Below are 21,527 nucleotides of genomic sequence, written 5' to 3'. Positions count from 1 at the left end.
AAGTGACTACGTGAGGTGATGGATATGCTACCTAATCTTATTGTGGTAATCATTTCACGGTGTATACCTATATCATGTTGTATACCTTAAACTCACACAATGTTGTATGTTAATTATATCTCAATAAAGTTGGGGGAAATAGCCACTTAAATAGGTATGTAGTGGTATGTTGTGGTGTTAATTGATTTCTGTAGCTTTATAGTAGCTCTTAAAATTGGGTCATGTGAGTCTTCCAACTTTGTTCTTTTCCAAAATTGTTTTGGTTATTCTAGTTTCTTTACTTTTATGTATGAATTTTATGATCAGCCCATCTGTATCTACAAAAAATACTGCTAGGATTTTAGTTCTCATCTTACTGAATCATCCAGTTCATGAACATGGTATCTCTCTGCGCTTATTTGGGCCTTATTTGAGTTTTTTTGGTCAGTATTTTGTAGTTTTCAGCATACAGATTCTGCTGCCCATACTTGTTAGAATTATACCTACGTATTATCATGTTTCTGGAGCTATTATAAATGGTATTTTAAAAATTTTGTTTCCAATTATTCATTGTTAGTGTATAGAAATACAATTTATTTTCTGTATGTTGCTCTTGTGTCCCGTGACCTTGTTGAACTCACTTATCACTTCTAGGAGTGTTTTTTATCCCCCCAGTAGATTTTGGGGTCAGTTGTGTTTTAAGGAGACGTTTAAAAAAATAAGAAAAATGTCTTTTATAGTTACTTGTGCAGCTATCATTTCTGGTGGTCTTCATTCTGCATTCTGTGTAAAGGTTTATTTGTGGTATAATTTTACTTCCACCTGAGAATTAAAAGAAAACATTTCTTAGACTATAGGTAGGTCTGCTGGTGTTAAATTCTTTCAGCTTTTGTATATCTGAAGAAGTGTACTTTCATCTTCTTTTTTTGAAAGATATTTATACTGAGTATAGAATTGTAGGTTGACACATTTATTTTCCTTTCAGTAACTATAAAGATGTTGTTCCACTTTATTCTAGCTTACATTGATTTGGGCAAGAAAATTTCCCATAGCTGTACTGCAGCCTGAAAAGCAGTACGCTTGGGATAATTATAGGGCTCACATCCTTTGTTTTCCCTTCTCAAGGATTATTGCCATGTGTTCTCTGATATTCAGTGTGTGAAAACCTTTGTTTCATACAGTTTCTGTTTTTTTTTTTTTTTTTTTTGCGGTACGCGGGCCTCTCACTGTTGTGGCCTCTCCCGTTGCGGAGCACAGGCTCCAGACGCGCAGGCTCAGCGACCATGGCTCACGGGCCCAGCCGCTCCGCGGCATGTGGGATCTTCCCAGACCGGGGCACGAACCCGTGTCCCCTGCATCGGCAGGCGGACTCTCAACCACTGCGCCACCAGGGAAGCCCCATCTCTGGTTTTTTAGTCATGTCATTCAGGAATAAATTTGGTCTGTTTCACTGCATCTTGGTGGGAAGCAGAAATTCAAAGACTTAAGAAATTAAATATCAAAATTCTGTATAGAATGGAAGATTGAGATGTCAAGAAGTGTGTCATTCCAGTAATTCAAGTGTGTGTCTTGTGTGGAGAAGCTAGATTTTAGGTTTCTCCCGAGATAAGTGGGATGGTATTTATTTCACTGATTTAAAATAGAAATTTGAATATGAGCGTATTAGAGACTTAAACTAAATTGAAATAGTATTTTGGACAGTTCATATTTTATATGAAACTATTTTAAGTGAGTATTTAGTGTTAAGACAGCTTTCTTTTAAATTCAGATTTTTTGGTAAAATATTCTTTCAGGATTGGTTTTTCAGATGAACTTTTTAGTGGAGCAGATTGTTAAAAGAGCCACTATTATGGAAAATACTTGAATTTGCTTAACCTTTTATTAGTTTTACTCTTTCAATTCCTGAGTCAAAAAGCCTTTCGAGTCATTGGAAAAATTTATACTTAGGATAGGATAGAGCAGGGTTATCTTCTAGTGGTTTAGTAGACATAAGCCCTTATGACTTACCTAAGGAGTGGGTAACGTACCTGTTTGCCCCTTGATCTTTATTAATCAGCAAATAATTTGGTTGTGGTTTTTATTTATTTATGGCTGTGTTGGGTCTTCGTTTCTGTGCGAGGGCTTTCTCCAGTTGTGGCAAGCGGAGGCCACTCTTCATCGCGGTGCGCGGGCCTCTCACTATTGCGGCCTCTCTTGTTGCGGAGCACAGGCTCCAGACGCGCAGGCTCAGTAGTGTGGCTCACGGGCCTAGTTGTTCCACGGCATGTGGGATCTTCCCAGACCAGGGCTCGAACCTGTGTCCCCTGCATTGGCAGGCAGATTCTCAACCACTGTGCCACCAGGGAAGCCCAGTTGTGTTTTGTTTTATTGCTCATTCTTTAATTTTGTGGATCATAGTGGCAGATCAAGTTTCCCCCAGTATTATTTTTAAATTGAGTGTTTTTTCTTACTGAGTCTTTGGAGTTTTGTGTATTCTAAATATGAACAGTTTGTTACTATTTGTGCTGAAGGTATATTTTCCCAGTTTGTGACTTGCCTTTATATTTGTCAGATTTGTTCTGTTTTGATAAACCTGAAGTCCCAAACATTGATGTAGTTGAATTAACCTTTTCCCCCCATGACTTGCATTTTTTTGGTCTATTTTTAAAGAATTCCTACCCTATCCTTTTGTCCAAAACATTTTGCTATGCTTTTCTTCTTAAATTTTGCCTTTTATTTAGGTCTTTAATACATTTGAAATAGGTTTTTGTATGTGTAGATGTAGGAGTCTAGTGTTTGCTTTTTTTCCTTCTTTTTCCCATTAGAAATAACATATTGGCTCGCCACCTTTATTTGGTTAGGTTATAGTTTGCCCATTTTTGTGCACGTTTCCATACATATGAAGGTGTGTTTCTGAGCTCCTTATTTGGTTACTAAATATTTGTATTAATGCACCAGTTCTCTTTATTTCTGAATCTTTATTGTAATTCATGGTAACTGGTACCCTGCCAACTTTCTTTTGGTTATACTTGTGTAGTATTTCTAAATCTTTTTTTATATTTTAGATGTATCTAGTAAATTGTATAAATCTGGGCTTAAAAATCTATTGATAGCCTTTTTTCTTAACTAGCATACTTATTCCATTTATATTTATTGTGATTAATTGCATTAAACAATATTCATTTTAACATATCTACATATTGATCATCTCCTTTGCTCGGCTTTTTTCCCCCCTCTATATGTAGTGACTTTCTGAATATGAAGAATTTATTTTCCTTGGAGCTGTAGAAATTCTTTTAGGCCACGAATGTGATAGTAGTATGCTTCAGTTTGGCCTTTACTTTGGATTGCTATTAGTTGAGGACTAATAATATATTCTTGCCTGCAGTTTGTTTTACCCAGGTCAAGTGAATTCAGACTTTTGGTTACAAATACTCAGGAGATTTTCTTCTCCAATCATTGCCATTATGGGACAAGCAATTTTCCTTGTCCTTCAAGACCAGTTTTAAAATAAAATTAAAAAAATTGTTTTATTATCATATTTTTAGTTACATTGAGGTTGAAGGTCTAGCCCATTGATGTCTCAGTGTTATGCGGAGGGGTGTCTTATTTGACTGCTCTTCTTGGGTAGCCCCTAGGCTTTGTGTTCTATCCCTAAATGAGACCTCTAAACCCATCACTCAGGTTTACACAGACTTTCAAAATGTCCTCAGTGCAACAGTTGCTTCACTACTCTCTCTACCTCTGCCTCTTTTAAGTCTCCCCCTTCCTCAGCCCAGTCTTCCTAACTTTCTCATTTGGTCAAGTTCATAGTAAGAACCTTGTGTAAGTCCCACTACCACCATGTTGCCACCATGTTTTGTCTAACATTTTTAGTTTTCAGCAGAGTGGTTGTCCAGGTTGCCTGAAGAGGGAGTACTTCCTAATTCTTTTCATTTTATGGCACACATGGAGGGATGGTAGTTTGTACTAATTACTGGGAGAAACTATTGAAGGCACTTAAGGTACAGTCAATTAACAGGTTGATAGTTCATGGAAGAAGTAGTAACTTTAGCCAATAAATATTTGGAAAAAAGTAATTAAAGAACTGAAAAAGATCACTGCTGGTGGAATATTATATTGGTTCATTTTTGCTAGTGGGACTGTCAAAAGCTTAAATTGTGCCTCCCATTCAACTGTGAGGAAGTTACCTTGAAGAAATATAAATTGGCCAAATTATGTTCATTGGGTAATAGTAATAGTAAAAACTTGGTTAACAACCAGATACTCTTCAGTAGAAACGAATTATGGTTTAACCATTATTAAAATGATTTGCAGATGTTATTTTGATATAGATCTGTATACTTTGATACGGTAAGCAGTTAATGATATATAGAATGAAGGAAATAGTTTATAAACTGCATACAGAGATTTGTACTATTTGTTTATGTAGTCGCCCCTCGATATCCAAGGGGGATTGGTTCCAGGACCCCTACGGATACCAAAATCCACAGATGCTCAATTCCTTTATATAAAATGGCATAGTACAGTTGGCCCTTATATCAGCAAGTTCTGTATCCATGGGTATGGAGGGCCGACTCTGCATAGAGAAAAGTCTGGAAGAGTATATTCAGATCGATTAAAACTTTTTTTTTTTTTTTAAAAGCACTACCTTTGGGGAGAGGCCTTTACTGTGTTGCAGTTTTCCTAGTTTTAGGATCATTCATTTATTTAATAAATAAATTCTAATTGCCTACTGTGCATTAGAAGTTGTAGAATTCAAAGTAGATTATTTTCATGGAGCTCATGGTCATAAATGTGATGTCCCGCTCCCCCCTCCCCCCACAGTGAAGTGCTTACTCCTTTTTTGTGCATTTATCATTTTAGAAATGTGTTTAAGGCAAATGAATGCATAATTTGCTGATAAAGATATTAAAGCAAGCATCCATGTTATAGCAGGCATAATAATATTTTACAAACTTGATCAAGATGTGGTCTACATAATCTTGTTGTATTGATAGATGGCTTTCTTTCTGTGTATTTTGGGAACTCTGAATTAAATGTGTACAGCTGAAGTGATGGGGAGAATGATTGCTTGTAAGATTGTCTACCTCTAGACAAATAAAAGACTGGAGTAGCAAGCAAATGAAGGAAAAAAGATGGGAAGTAAAGCCTACTGCTTTATATGGGAAATCACAGGATTATTCTGGGCTTTATTCACAGAGGTCATTCTGCTGAAATTTTATCTCATACTCTCCTTGCCTCCAAATTTGAAATGTACATTCTTTTAAAGGTTATCCAAGACTTAATTCACATGTTTATAAATAATGTACTTTAGTATAACTGCGCATTGTTACATTTAGCATGATACAGAAAAAAATATTTGGAAAATAACTTGGCTGTTTTGACACAACAGCTTTTTAAAAATTTCATGTTGGGGGAATTCCCTGGCGGTCCAGTGGTTAGGACTCTGAGCTTCCACTGCAGGGGGCATGGGCTCGATCCTTGGTTGGGGAACTAAGATATCCTGCAAGCCGCATGCCATGGCCAAAAATCAGTCAATAAAATAAAAATTTCATGTTGGTCCTGGGCGTGTATACGTGCATGTGTAGATAGGATTCACTAGTTCATTTGGCTGCATGCATCAGCAATAAAGGTTTTAGAGTTAGTAGTAAACTAGCAACTTGCTGATGGTTGAGACAGTACAGCCTAGTTTGCTTTGTTGCAGCTGTATTTGGCATTCTGTGCCAGTTATACTAAAGAGAGAAAATAATAACACTAGGTGAACTAAGGAGATTCAGAAGATACAAAGAAATAGGGTGAAACCATTTAACATTTTCCAGATAATACACCACATTTTGTTTGAACTGGTATATTATCATTTATATATATGGGCGGTAGTGTTTTTCTGCCACAGGTGGCTTTTGAATATGGGAATTTGATTTTTTGTTTTTGTTTTGTTTTGCTGTTGTTTTTTTTTAATGTGTGTGTCTTTTTGGGGGGAGGGGATAATGATGATTGCTTTTTATATGATTTAAAATAAAACAAGATGAGAAAACATGGTAAAGAACTTAGGCTAAATCTTCCTTGTGGGATGGTGGGAACAGGAACTGGCGGCCTTATGTGTTGCTTTTGTGTTTGGTGTAGAGGTAGAGTTGTGGAAGGAGCTGTGTGTTGGAGCTTAAGAGGAAGAGCTGCTTATGGAGGTCTTCTTTCTTGCAAATGACTTTAAGTCCCTAGGCATGGCCTGAGTTGCACACCTTGCTGCTCAGAGGCTCTGCAGCCATACTGTTTGAAGCCACCCCTGCTAGTTAGTAGCTCTGTGACCTCGAACACAGGATTTACATGCCTCAGTTTTCTTATCTGTGAAGTAGGGGCTCCCTATCTCATAGAGTAATTGTGAGGATTAAATGAATAAGTATATGTGAAGTGCTTAGAATAGTGCCTGGTACGCATCAAGAGCTCAGATATTAGCTGTCAGCACTTGAATTACGAAATTATCTAGTTTGATTTCAGTAGTGTTGTTCTGTGAGAATGTTTTGCAATAGCAAAGCATTTCAATAGTTTATTTGCAAAGAATGGTACTTAAGGTGCTAATTTCTTGAATAATGCTGATTTACTCGTTAGCATCCAGCATATCCACTGAATGCAGAGTCCAGAGAGGCTGAGAAATCCAGGATCCATGCTGATATGCTTAAATTTTGTTAACTGACTTTGTTGTGATGCAAAAGATGTATATTAGTTGAAAAGTGGAGTGAGGGAGATAGGGTAGAGTAACAGATGTATAGTTCTTGTATCTTCTCTAAAATGTTACGTATGGGTGACAGTTAATTAGATTTTTTTAAATTTCCCTTTATCCTGTTGGTATGTATTAATGATTATTTCATTAGGCTGCTTTTTTGTTTCTTTGTTTGACTTAAATGAGGAAAGAGGGCTGCATACTCATTTATTTCTTAATAAGAATTCTCAGAGGCAATCAGTTCTGGACTGCTCTGGAACTCTACTGTTCCAGGAACTTGGGCTCTGTTTTCCTACTCTCCATCCCCAGCTTGTGACTTCTACCATCTGGCTGATTTTCAGCTAGGGGGAGGAGGGGTTGAAGCAGAGCATGTCCTTTCCTTATATCCCATTGGCCAGAACTTAATCACCAGGCCACACCCACAAGGATGGCTGGGGATCCCAGTATTTATTCTGTGTCAGCATATGTCTAATTAAATTTAGGGGTTCTATGAACAGAGAAGAAGGGGAGAAAGGATATCAGGGACTCCTATAATCTGAAGCAAGTTACAGAAAAGTGTTTATATAAATATGTAAATATTAGTACTAAGGTGAGAAAAATATATGTGCTTGAATCTGCACAAAATAATCTTGAATATAGTAAGAATTTTTTACTTTTGTTGCATCTGGGAAAGGGGACTGGGTGGCTGGGCTTAGGATTGGGAGAGAGACTTCACTACATACCCTTTAGAATTGGTGATGTGTAAAGTTTAACTTTTCAAAAATAGTAAATGAAATTAAAAAGAGAAGAACAGTAAGTCTGATATATAGGTTCAGGAATGGATGTCATTAAGAATCAATAATTATCATTTTAAGTATGTAACCCTTCATTAAAAAAATGGCGTGTTGAAATTTCAAAAAATGGTTTAGACTCAGGTACTTTCAACCCTTTCAGATTCCTAAGGTATTTTAAAAACAGGCAAAGGCATTGCGAGTGCCTGGAAAGGGGAAGAATTCTGATTTAGGCATATTTCTGGGAAGGATATCAGCTTTAATGATGCAGACATTTTTATGGTTTTGAGGGAGGAGGTCAAGATAGTATGTTTATTTAGAAATTCTGGAAATTCAAAGTGAATAAAATGTAATGGAATCAAGTCAGGAGATATGCATTCACATATACACGTGTGTTTGTGTGTGGTTATGTATTATATATAATATTACACATTGTGTGCTTATATCCGAGAAGCTCAAGGAATCTTTAAAAAATGCAGCTCAGAATTGTATCCAAAGTAAGACCTCTCCTTTTTACCCCCCCACTAAGATACCTTAGTAGTTTATGCTTTAATTCTTTGATATGAGCCAAAGAAAGATGGCCCATTTAATTTTTGGCATATTTAAGTTTTTCTCCTTTCTGATTGCACTGAATTAAACTGGTTTGTAAATTATACCCGTTCATTGGTCTGATGTCTGGAACTACCCAAAGTGCAATTAATCTCTCCTAAGTGACAGCTTCTTAACTATTTGAGTAAAGCTAAAGCATCCCTGATGATTCTCCTCAACTAAACCCAGTTAAAATCATTTTCACATTATAGTTTTTCCATCTTTCACCAAACTTGTAACCTTTTTTATGTTACAACCTGTTAAAATGTGGCACTCAGAACTAAAGATAATTTTGGAGATCTGGTCAGAGCAGACCTTGGTGAGCTGATTATTGGTGTTGATTTGTGTAATATGCTTCATTAATTTGGACCGTGAATACATTTTTAGTAGCCCTATTTCATGGATGACATGTTGACCTGTAGTCTGCTTCAATCCCTAATCTTTTGTAAGTAGTCAGCTGCTAAACCATCTTTTATGTCTGTGGCTGTTTTTAGGAATTATGGGCAGGACTGCATGCTTGCTTTGATTATATTCAACCTAAAAGTTTGGTTCATTTAAAATACCAGTGATTTATATCTTAATGGAAATGAGTTTAAGTAACGAATAAGATTAATCCTTAGCATCCTGACTTGCAGCTCCTAAGAAGTGGAAGTTTAGGACAAAGAAGAGAGGGTTATTCGAGAACCTAAAATAATAACATGACATTGCTTCATTAATTCAAGAAATGTATATTAAGCCCCTATCGTGTGATCTTGGGTTGGGATATAGCCCTTCCCCTGACGGAGCTTACAGGTGAGGGAGGCAGTAAGCATCGGGAACCTGATAGACGAGGAAGGGCTTCAGAATGGGAGCCACCAAACTAGGACTGTGTTGAGATTCTGGCTTTGGGCATTCATGGCAGGCATTACAAAGAAAGAAAGAGAAAAAAAGGAAACCATTTGGGGTATTTAAATCTACATTAGTTTTCTCTACCATTTGTATGTCACCCAACTACTTCAGCTAATCTTTCAAATTGGAAAAAAACCCACATTTGTTTAGATGTTGCCTATACTTAGCAATTCTAAAATAGTAACAACTCATATTTTAGCTAGGGATTGACCAAGTTTATCATAAAAGACTTTAATGCTTAACATAAAAAAACCAAATTATTTACATATCTGTGTTTATGAGCGGTAATCTGTCAAGGTTTAGAAATAGCGGGTAATGATAATATTACTATTCTGAGATAACTGTTTTTTCAAATAATAAAAACAAAGCAGCTACTGAGCACAAATTATATTGAACATTGTGGAAAATGGCACTGTAATGGGAGGAAGACATCCAGTCTCTATGTAGCTGGGAGAACCTTTACTCTCCTTTGATTCTAGTATTTAATGATTAACTGTTTATTTCCCGTCTCAATGTTTTTTTTTTTGGAAGTAGGTGGTAATAATTATAGATGTGTAAGCCACTAACTATAAACAACTATAGGATTTTAAAGTGATGTTTGTGGAAGGTGTTGCTCATCCCCAGTGCAAGATATGCCATTATTTTTATAGGTTTTTCATTTATAAAAATAAGAAATTTTGCTTTCTTAATATTTAGCATATGGGTTGAATATTCATTGTTTTTAAGCTTTAAAAATTACCTAGTCTACACTGTTCATTTGCCATATGTCTATATAAATTTAAACACAAATTTAATGAAACAATTTAAAAATTCAGTTGTCTTGCACTAGCTATGTTTCAAGTGCTCAGTAGCCACATATGTCTAGTATATTGGGCAGCACAGATTACAGAACATTTTTGTCATTGCAGAACGTGCTCTGTTGAATGATGATGATCTAGTACAAATGATTTTCATTCACATTTCTGACTATCCTTACACTAAAGGTAGTATGAATCCTGGAGGAAAGCATAATAATTTTTAAGTTTAATTATGAAAAACTGTAAAATGAACAAAATAAAAAGTTTCCGTATGGCTGGACTATAGACTTTCTATTTTTATCATTTGTTTTATATTCTAGTTGTTTTTCTCTGCATATGTGTACAAAACCATACTTATCCTATATGGGGATGATTTTATTTGTGCACATTTAAAATGAAAAAAAAAAGCAAGAATATAAAAGTAACCCTTTTAGAATGTTAAATTGATACAGCCACTATGGAGAACAGTATGGAGGTTCCTTAAAAAACTAAAAATGGAACTGCCATATGACCTAGCAATTCCCGCTACGGGGCATATACCCTGAGAAAACCATAATTCAAAAAGAGTCATGTAGGACTTCCCTGGTGGCGCAGTGGATAAGAATCTGCCTGCCAATGCAGGGGACACTGGTTCGATCCCTGGTCCCGGAAGATCCCACATGCCACGGAGCAGCTAAGCCCATGCGCCACAACTACAACTACTGAAGCCCGTGCGCCTAGAGCCCGTGATCCACAACAAGAGAAGCCGCCGCAATGAGAAGCCTGCGCACCGCGTCGAAGAGTAGCCCCTGCTTGCCGCAACTAGAGAAAGCCTGTGTGCAGCAACGAAGACCCAACACAGCCAAAAATAAATTAAAAAATTAAAAAAAAAAGTCATGTACCACAATGTTTATTGCAGCTCTATTTACAATAGCCAGAACATGGAAGCAACCTAAGTGTCCATCAACAGATGAATGGATAAAGAAGATGTGGCACATATATACAATGGAATATTACTCAGCCATAAAAAGAAAGGAAATTGAGTTATTTGGAGTGAGGTGGATGGACCTAGAGACGGTCATACAGAGTGAAGTAAGTCAGAAAGAGAAAAACAAATACCGTATGCTAACACATATATATGGAATCTTAAAAAAAAAAAAGAAGGTTCTGAAGAACCTATGGGCAGGACAGGAATAAAGATGCAGACCTAGAGAATGGACTTGAGGACGTGGGGAAGGGGAAGGGGGTAAGCTGGGATGAAGTGAGAGAGTGGCATGGACACATATACACTTCCAAATGTAAAATAGATAGCTAGTGGGAAGCAGCCATATGGCACAGGTAGATTAGCTCGGTGCTTTGTGTCCACCCAGAGGAGTGGGATAGAGAGGGTGGGAGGGAGACGCAAGAGGGAGGAGGTAAAGGGATATATGTTTATGTATAGCTGATTCACTTTGTTATACAGCAGAAACTAACACCATGTAAAGCAATTATACTCCAATAAAGATGTTAAAAAAAAAAGTAATCCTTTTAACAAGAAATAGTTTTGCTTTATAGAAGTTTGCCTGAACTTTGTTCTAAATCTAAACTAACTACATATCGTCTATGTTTAAAACTAGCCTTTTAATGAAACTCATTACTATAAAAACACTGTTTCATTCTAGCTTATTTTATGAGTTAGTAGTATTGGAAAATTGCCCCATTTATTTATTTTCCTTTAAATGCTTTTAAAAAATTGTTAGTATTTGCCTGTATCTAATACCAGTGCTTACGTCAAACACTTCAAATAAATTCATGAAGTTTCACCATGAAATGGTGACTCAAGGTGCTTGGAACGTTTATTCTGCCTTTTTGCTCATCTTCATTTTGTTTGGTATTTGGCTCTGTCAGCGTCATTTTTGACCACTAACATAGTTGGTAGGTTTAGGTACGTGCTGGCTTTGTTGGAAATTACTGTGAATCTGTTGATTGAGTCTGAGTGTCCATTCTGATTTTTGCCTGGTGTTGTGTTTCGTGGTGATCAGAGTTGTGTATAGTACTCACTTTAGATGTGTTCCTTTTTTTAATGGAATATGGAAGATAGGTAATAGATGATCATGGTGGTGGCATCAATGTTTGGTGATAAGAGGAAGTATAGGATGTTGCCATCTTTTTACTTAGATTATTAAAGAAAATTTATTCGTGTTTGTATCTTGAAATCTTTTTCACCATGAAACTATATTTGCTTGTAAATTTAGTGCTAATCAGCCATGAGAAATTATCAGAGAGGAGTAGCAAAAGTTTCTAAATATCTAACTTAAGAGTTTAAAAAACTAAGACAATAACTAGCTTCATTTACAATGCCATTATTAGCTTTAAAAAGTCATTTTATTTAGTGTAAAAATTAATAATTGTCATACTGTAGCCCAATAATTTTATGAATTTCACTGATATTAAAAAGCACTGAAATAAATTATATTTTTGTGCTCTAACCATCTGCCAGATAGGATTATGTATGACTTAAATAAAGAAGATCTTGAAATTTCCAAATTATAGTAATTTCTGAGATGTCAGTGTAGCATTCAGGCTCTTTTAATTATAAGGAAGCAGAATGATAAGTTTTCAGTGATTGTGATTTGGTATATATGTACATTTAGATAGCTAAGAGTGGAATAAGAACTGAAGACAGTCCCTTTTAATAAATGTTAGACTTTAAGGATGGTAAAATCATCCCAAAATTCGCCTTGTTTAGGATGGCTTCTCCAAACTTGATAAGTATTTATGTATGTACTTTGGATAGGTAAATTTAAAATTTTGAAACTCTTCATCAAAGGCTTTATATTTTACAGGAGAGGAAAAATCAAGGCATTTTAAGTGGGTACCATGCTCCACATAACACTTTCTTATCCCATCAAAAGCTCTTGAAGCGGTGGTGAAAGGATTTTTTGATAATGGAAACTTTTTTTGTGGACACCAAACCTGAGAGTGTACTCAGACATTTGAGAAATCATACACATTTTTTTCTTCAGTGACTCCAGCACACAGTAACACATAACAACATTGTAGTGTAGATTGTTAGGGAAATTTTGACAAAATTATTGGGGTGCTTGAAACAATCCTGGAAGAGTTGGAGCTTTTTATCTTAACCTAAGTAGAAGGTAGAGAAACAATTATTAAGTACCTATGGAGTGCTAAGCACTGTGATAAACCCTTAGAGAAGTTTTCTAGTTTTAATCCTTTAATCAGCCCTTTGAGTGTTATTAAAATTGAGAATCAGAGACGATAAGTTCCCCAGAATCTCCTGTAGCTAATGATGACTGGAATTTGTCAGACTCCAGAATCCTGTTCTTTCCATCATTCATTTTTTTCCCTCTGCACTCTTCTGGATTACAAAAAAAGAATGATATCCTTAAAATACTGTTATTTTTTTTCTTCAGGGAACAAACAGAGTGAGTGCATATGCATGTATTGGAATGGGGGTAAAATTAGGAATAGAGTTAGAGTTGGTGGGTATGACGTGTATCATAAGAAGATAATTGAAAGACAGTTTATGGTAGTTTAAGTGGGTAGAGGTGATGGTAAAAAGTAGCTCTTCAGTATAAATGGTAGTTATCATTACTCTGGAGATTCTGTGAATTCTCATGTGATTCAATAAAGTTCTTACCATTTGTGGAAAAGATTAATATATTTGTTTATGTCAACATGGACCACAGTAAAAATTTAGATTTACAGCTAATGAATAAAGTTATCAGAGTGTTCCTACATTATCTTATTTGGCAAGTATTTCCATTTTATAAGTAGGAAAAGCACTTATGCCATGATTAGTGGTTCTTTTAATAAATAGGTATTTTAGAAGAATACTGCATTGACTATATCTGAGGTAGAAGTAAAATATATTGATTTCTTGGGTGATTGAATGGAGGATTATATGCATTATCTCAGGAAGGAAATGTATTTTAGGGTTTTGTCTTTTTTTAAAATGTTTGTATTTTTTATTTCTAGGCTGTTCGCTGCTACGAATCTCTAATCTTAAAAGCTGAAGGAAAAGTGGAGTCTGATTTCTTTTGTCAATTAGGTCACTTCAACCTCTTATTGGAAGATTATCCAAAAGGTAATATTTTTCCCCTTGTTAATTACTGTTTGATTTATATATGTATTCAAAATAACTGTAATTGTACTCTATCGGAAGTATTACCATTTTTACTTCTAAGAAATTATAAGCTTATGAACATCCTAAAAACAATGAGAAAAGTGGAGTAGATGGAAATGGGAAAAGTTCACATGACTCCATGTAAATCAGCAGTAAGTTGACCATTCTGCTAAACTGATAACCACCTACATGTGTACTGCCGTTTTGTTCTGCCTTGTGAAAAATTCCTACTTTTTAAAGGCTCAACTATAGTAGAAAGTGAGCCATTGATGGACACTTTGGAAAAGTAACACAAACTCAGCATTTCTCTTCTTTATCCTTTAACTTCGATTTTAGCTAGAAAATATTTGAATGAAAACCTGATCTGTAGCCATGTTATTGTAAAGGTAAGTAACATAGAGAGATGATCACACATGAGCTTGAGCGTTGGATAAAGCATTTTTTTTATTCATTTGAAAAGCTTTTCCTATCGGAAATAAGTGAGTTAAATTATTGAAGGTAGCCCCCCAAGATGTGTCCTTTTTATGGTACCAAGCGGCTGACCCAGGCCATTACTCACTTAGGAAGTTAAAAGCACTCCCCAAACACCACACCCCTCAATACCAAAGGCAAAGAAAAACTATATTCTTATAATCAATAACATTTTAACCTTTTGATGATAGTAAACATTTTAATGTGGAGTGGATGGACTTATGCTTGTTTTCCACAAATGTATTTAGGTGGGCTGAACAACTGAAAGGTTGTTCAGGGCTAGAGCGAAGGATTGTTCATGTTTAATTATGTTAGGTCAAGTGAATACTTTCCTAATGAAAGTACAATTTTACTTTGAGACAGGTATGCTGTGGGGTTTGAAATTAGGCTTATTCCCCAGCTCACCTCTGTGGTTCAGCTGCATTACTTTTTAACAGATTATAAACATCCCTGAGCTTCTATCTGTAATCTGTAAAACGAGGGGAGGATGTGGTAGCTGCTCAGGGGTTTTGGGATTCCTGTGTGAAACTGGTTAATACTTAGCAAAGTGACTTCAGGGTAATAGGTATTGATAATTATTTAACAATCTATTAGATATTTTAATTAAAACAGTAACTTATTTAAAGGAAAGCATTATACAAAAGAAATAATAGAGTTCTGCGCAATCTGATTTTTCATTGCTGCACCTTTTATTTGGAGAGCGCACTAGTTTTAGAGCATATAAACAGAGACCCAGACTTGAAAATTAGGTTTGCATATGTGGCTGTATGTCCTTATTGCTTAGTGGTCATTTAAAATAAATAAATAAATAAACAAATAAATAAAAAAAAGCTTTTAAAACTTTATTAGTCTATGAATTTAGCTACATTTTCCATTTATAAAATGTTTGGCTGTGAAGGTAATGAAGAATCCAGGGATATTTGTTTTGGAGGTGTTTTCTTTTTTGGAAGGTGTGGTGGGGGCATGTGGCAACTAGACAGTGCTGGCAAACTAGCTTGTAGGAGTAATCTAGAAAGATGGGAGAAGAGAAGGGTAACCCAAGGATTTAAGTCCTTGAAAAGGTGTGCTCTGCGACCCGTTTGCTGTTGTGTAGATGAACTGGCCATTGATAATTCGTAATAGGAAGAAGAGGAAGGAGAGAATGAATGCAGAGGTATACATTTGTATTTCAGTATATTTTAGTATTTCAAGCTGATGGCTTCTTATTTCCTAGACGAGAGTTGTTTGAATTCATCCTTGAGGCTTTATTGACCACATTCCCACTTAAAAAAAATCCTTTAAAAATACTAATTATTGAAATCTTTCTATCCATTCTCTTCACTGTCTTCCCAGAAGTCCCAGACTAGAGCCAGTCTCTAGTAGCCCCTTCCACACATCATCACCATCATCACCAATTTATGGAGACATTTGTTACCTCAGGCTACTTTCTCCTTTTTTCTTTGGAACCAGTACAAGATGAGAACCTCTAGCCCCAAACAAATAGATGTTTATTTTTAGAGAACAGATTACAAACCATAACTTACTGGGAAATAAACATAAACTATTCAGTGAACATGTGAGTAGACTGCTCAGATGTATGTATGTGGGGGATTTACTGGCCCTGTTTATTCTGAGGACAGTTCTTTAAATACTGTCCTGAGTCCTCTTGTGCGTGAAATTTTCAGAGTTTGGGGTTCCTTATGAAAAACTGCTTCTACTTTTGGAGTAGAAAATGCTAGAAAATATTTTGTGTACATTTTGGACTGTGGTTTTTCTGCCCTTATTTCTTATTCTGATCTCATCTACTTCCTGTCTTATATGAATTTCTAAAAATTTCTGATCTACAGATAGTATACTTTCGTTGTCTTTACTGTTATGGATTTATTAATTAAAAATTACCTTTTCATTTCAGAGGAATTTGAAGAAGAAGATAAAAAGACCTTATAAAACATTTTTTAGTCTTTCTGGTTGGTAATATGTATGAAGAATTTAAAAAATTTTCCATCACTTGATTTGGTTATTAGGCTTCTAGGAATTTGTCCTGAAAAAGTAATGGGTTAGAGGATTGCGGGAAAATGGAGGCTGGAGGCTTATTGCACTTAGCCTGTTGTTGGTTGGATTCCTTTGCAGTGAGTTTAGCATACAAGATGTTTAGTAAGGAGTACCTTTAGGATCAGCACTGTGGAAGGTGGGAAATGGAACCAGGATTGGACAGAGGGAGAAGTTAAGCTGTGACAGCCTTGGCCAACTCCATGGGGAGCCCCGGAGCTAGAATGGCTATCACTGGTTGGGCCAAGATGACCAGGCCTTTATACTCCATTCATTCCATACTGGACATGGGAAGGAGTGTGACCTCAGGCAAGGTTGCTCTCCTCAGCTTAAGACAACTCACTGCTAGAGGCTCTCTTGTACGCAAGACTGCCAACAGTCCTATACCTCCTTTCCACTCCTACCCCCACGGCTAACCTGTCAACCTCAGCTGAACCAAACAGCTGATGGGGCTGTCAGACAGACTGCCTTAAGCCATGGAGGTGGTACTGTGATTTCTCTTCTTTGAGTTGAAGAACAACCTGAGAGACAGAGAACCCCGGGCTGAAGGACAAGTGTATATTCTTGTGAATATATGTGATGGGTCTCAGGAGCAATTTAATTAATAGAAATTATGTGTAAATATTTGTGAATATGTATGGCAGATTATAGGAGAGAATCGTCATTAAGTTAAGTTGATTGCTTAGAAAATCCGGTAGTAAAATACCTCATTACACAGCAAAATTATAAAAAGATAGAAACTCTGAGGTAAGAGACTTGGGTTGCAGATAGTAAAAATTCCAGAAGTAAAAAAATTAGTTGAAGGAGATACAATAATTAATCATTCCTGATATTAGTATGAAAACCTTGACACTTTTACAGATAGTTTCTTCATGGTTTGTGGTGAGCTGGAAGTTTTCCCTGAAATTCCACCTGATGATAGATCTTTCTCCCTTTCCTCCTTCCTTCAAGTAATTGGTCATTTGTTGCATTGTCTATCACTTTTGGGCAAAGTAGGTTTTGGTTGTTTTAGTTCCTCAGTAATTATAAATGGCTAGGGCAAGTTACATGCTAAGAGTTGCTTATGTGGAGAAGTCTTAAGTCAGAGTTGGTGAGCTCTTTTTGTCTTTCTCTCTTTCTATGTTTCTTGGGTGGAATGACAACACTCCATCCTAGGATATATATAGTATAAGGACATAAAGTGCATGTTTTCCAATAATAGATCTTGAGTTTGGCTTCTCCAAAAATTGCCTTTTTTTGGATCCTTGCATGGTTCATCTCTTTATTGTCATGGTTGTTGGAACTAAAGGTTGTGATTCTTGTAAGAATCTGCTCTTTGTTTAAAAGTTCTTTCAGATAGTCATTGGGGTAGTTTGCATAGTATATATGATACAAATTTACTTTGTGTTGAAATAGTAAAATGAAATGAAAATCCAGAATACTGACATAAACTGGCATGTAATATACATAGAATGAATATGATGTATCTTTCTGAAAGCTGATACAGTTAAGGTGATCATTCATGTGTTTTCATTGCATTTGTAGTCATTGTACCCTCTTTCTCTATATAACTTTATTTAAACGTATTTACTGATATAAACAAATCACTGTGCCTCCACTCCCTCTCATCACAATTTGGGCATAATTGATTTTGTTCAATCTACTTGTGGCCTAGAATTAGAAAATGCAATTGAGAAAAATAACCCAAGGGAAAAAAATAGTGGCCATAACCCAGGTTGTCAGTTCATATCCAGGCAACGAGCAAAAGTTGTAGCTTCAAGAACTAGAGAGCTGGTGGTAGAACACATTGAAGGAATACAAATAAGACAGCTACTTGATGGTTCTTGTAGTAAACCAAGTGTGTGATATTAAAAACCTCAAGGAGGGACTTCCCTGGTGGTCCAGTGCTTGAGACTCTGCCCTTCCACTGCAGGGGGCACAGGTTCGATCCCTAGTTGGGGAACTAAGATCTCGCATGCTGCGTGGCCAAAAAAATAAAAAAATAAAAATAAAGACCTCGAAGAGTATATTATTTTAATGACGACAAAGAAGTAGTAAACCTGAGATCTCAGTAGATGTGTTAATTTGACTTGAAAACCTCAGTGAAGATGCTGATAGAGGAGTAAAAGGATTCCAAGATTTGTTTCTTTGCTTTTCCAACTTCCTGTCTGCTTGTCTCTGTAATCTTAGGAACAAAGGTCTGTTGTGTTGGATACTATCCAGAGGGTTTTTCAAATGTTAATGTGTATTAATACTACATACAAGAGAAGATGTGTTTTAGGCAGTCATAGATTTGAGAAGGCAGAAAGGTGCTAGGGAGTTAGGTACATCAGTCATTTATATACAGTGAAACAGTTAGTATAAGCTCTCTGAGATCTCATTTATCCCAGAGTATAAATACAACTTTTTAGTTCAGCCTCAGATAAAAATAATCAAAGATCTTTTGACCTAATAATAATCTTAGGCAGTCACAACTTGTTCTGGCCTAAAGATGACAGTCAGTGCAATTGACAGATTTACTTGTACTTCTTTCCTTTCCTTCCCTTCCATACCCATAGACTCACCCGTGAGCAGCTAACCTGCTGCCTATAGTGTTATACACTGGGCTAGAGATGAAAAGAGAAATGCTGAGTTCTGCCTGCAGTTAGTGCATAGTCTAATGTGAGTGTAGATTGAATTTTAAATCTGTTTCTTCCTTGCATTTCTGTTGCATCTTACTCTGAAGGAGACTCCCTTTTTCTGGCAGAAAGTTAAATTTAACTTCCTTCTTATTTGCATTTGTATTTTTGCTTGTTTTCTTTTGCATTTAATTTTTTTAGACCTGGTTACTTTGTTAGTACTCTGCCAGTTTTCTATAATCCTTTAAATTCATTATATTTTTCTCTCTTTTTTTAAGTCTACACAGACTAAATGGGCTTATTTAAAAACAAAATAAAACTCAGAATTATGAAAAAAGTCTGTCCATAAATAAAGTTGATTCCAACGATTAAAAATATCTGACCTTTGGAAATTGGTTGATAGAGAGTTGAAATTAATATGTTTGAGCACACCATTCTTGGTTAAGTGGCAAAAGAAAAGGACAGTCTTGCCTGAAGTACTGTTAAAAAGATTTCCTAGTGGGATGAACAAGGACTTCTTGAGCCAGTAAATAACTGAGGGATCTCCAAGTGAAGATTAGGTGATTTAGGGAAGGAAAAGCCCATTAGACAGATGGTACAATCCTGAAACTGGTTTTAAGCATTATAAGTATGTCCAAATAAATGATTTCCCTCATTCTCTATTAAGGACTTAAGGAAAATCTAGTTACAGTGGAGTAGGAATTTATTTTCACAATAGGTAACTGACTTAAAGATTGGAAATAATGACTGTGCTTTGGTTAAAAGGATTTCATTAGAGAGACTCTGGTGGTGGGTACTTGTAGAGTTTTAATGATTTATTTGGATTAGGAAAAATGTTAAATATGTTAAGGTCTTTCTTAAAATATAGGATCCTAGGCCTAATGGAGTAAAGTATAATTGTTGAGAAATGTGTAAATGAATGGAAAGATAACAAATGCTCATTGAAGTGTCTCATTTACAAATCTGTGCTTGAAATTTGGAGCATTTACTTTTGTGACTTTGAATTTGAGGGCTTGTATTTATTTCTCAATTCATCATATTGTAGTATGGATGCCATGTTTCTCCCAATTGATAATCACATAGGCTTCTTCGGTTCACGTAGGTACCTCGGTTTCAGTTACATCATACTGTCTCTTTAAGGGCTCTTCAAATTCTAAAATGGGAATTTTATGAAGTCATGTAATATATATTGTTATTCATGTTATTGGAAACATACCCTTCAAGTTTGTTGAAATTCCCGTTAAAAGGACAGTCCAGGCTTGATATGGTGATTGCACAAAATTGTCAGGGACCCTGGCTTCTCTTGGTTAGGAGGCACAAATATCAAAGACTTGATTCTAGCTTAAACAATAAGGAGATTTATTCCCTCATATAATTGAAGGTTCATAGGTGAGTTGTGCACTAGATATAGTTTGAAGTCTAGAAGTATCCAGTACTTTCCATCTGTTTCTGCTGCTATCTTCTGTGGGCTTCATCTTAAGAATAGTTCCCCTGTGGTGGCAGTTGGTGATATATGCTTCCTTGTTCACATCAGGCAGTAGAGAGAAAACACCTTTTCCATGACTGTTCTCTATAAATCCGTCAAACCTTATTTGACTATTCTGTTCTGTCTAGCTTGGTAAGTTGGTTTGCTTTTCTTTTTAGAAAACCATTAATCAGTGATCTTTATGAGCTAGCTACACTCATGTATGAAGAACTAGAAAACAGAAGATGGCTTGAAATCACCTCTTCCTCACAACTGGAAAAATTACAGTCTAAATGTCCTTCCAGTGATAGGTTGGTTGGCATCATCTTTGTGCAAAAAAGATGAACATAATTCAAATAAGTTACTTGTTCAGATACGTGATGATGTTTTTGGGTGATGCTTCTCTAATTTGAACATATTCAGGAAGTTCTCTATGTGGTATTCTATATGGTATTCATTTTGGCTGCTTACTGATGAACAGTATGAAAACATACCTGGAGTTTTAGAAAATGTTAATTTCCACCCTCCCCATTTTTTTTCAGTATAAAATTTTTTTACACGTGTTGAAAATCTTATTTGAAAATGTTACTCTTTTTAAAAATTGAGGTATAATTGATATATAACTATTAGTTTTAGGTATATAACATAATGATTTGATGTTTGCATATATTGTGGAATGATCATAGTTAAGTCTAGTTAACATCTGTCACCATACACAGTTATAGTATTTTTTCTTGTGATGAGAACTTTTAAGATTTACTCTTAGCAGCTTTCAAATATGCAATACAGTATTATTAATTATAGTCATCATGCTGCACATTACACCCCCGTGACTTATTTATTGCTCATGAGTTTTTAAAAAAAGGCTCTCTACCAATTCTAATGTGCATGTATAACCTTTACTTTACTTTGTTACTGCCTGCCCCTCACTGAGTTTTTGGATTGACAAGCTCTACAGTTGACTGTTCAACAGCACAGGTTTGAGCCTTGCAGGTCCTCTTATACGTGGGATTTTTTCAGTACATATATGTACTGCTATTTTTATCATCCGTGGATGTGGAATCCGTGCACATGCAGGGCCGACTGTGGGATGTGATCACAGTGGATTTTGGTATCTACGGCGGATCCTGGGACCAATCCAC

The 21,527-nt window shown here is 35.9% G+C and overlaps 1 protein-coding gene across 5 annotated transcripts in view; it reads left to right on the top strand.

The window, feature by feature from the left end:
• KDM6A (lysine demethylase 6A) overlaps positions 1-21,527 on the top strand; it is a 209,587-nt gene that overhangs the window by 58,884 nt on the left and 129,176 nt on the right. For all 5 annotated transcript variants that reach the window (XR_009560766.1, XM_030834979.2, XM_030834976.3 and 2 more), the window contains exon 3: positions 13,677-13,785. Coding sequence is in view for 4 of the 5 variants with exons in the window: in XM_030834979.2 (XP_030690839.1) it covers positions 13,677-13,785 (109 nt within the window). In the remaining variant the exon portion in view is untranslated. The remainder of the gene's footprint in view (positions 1-13,676; positions 13,786-21,527) is intronic.

Source organism: Globicephala melas, chromosome X (genome assembly GCF_963455315.2).
Source record: "Globicephala melas chromosome X, mGloMel1.2, whole genome shotgun sequence".
Taxonomy (NCBI): domain Eukaryota; kingdom Metazoa; phylum Chordata; class Mammalia; order Artiodactyla; family Delphinidae; genus Globicephala; species Globicephala melas.
Note: the sequence above shows the minus strand (reverse complement) of the source record. Positions and strands in the feature narration are given on the sequence as shown.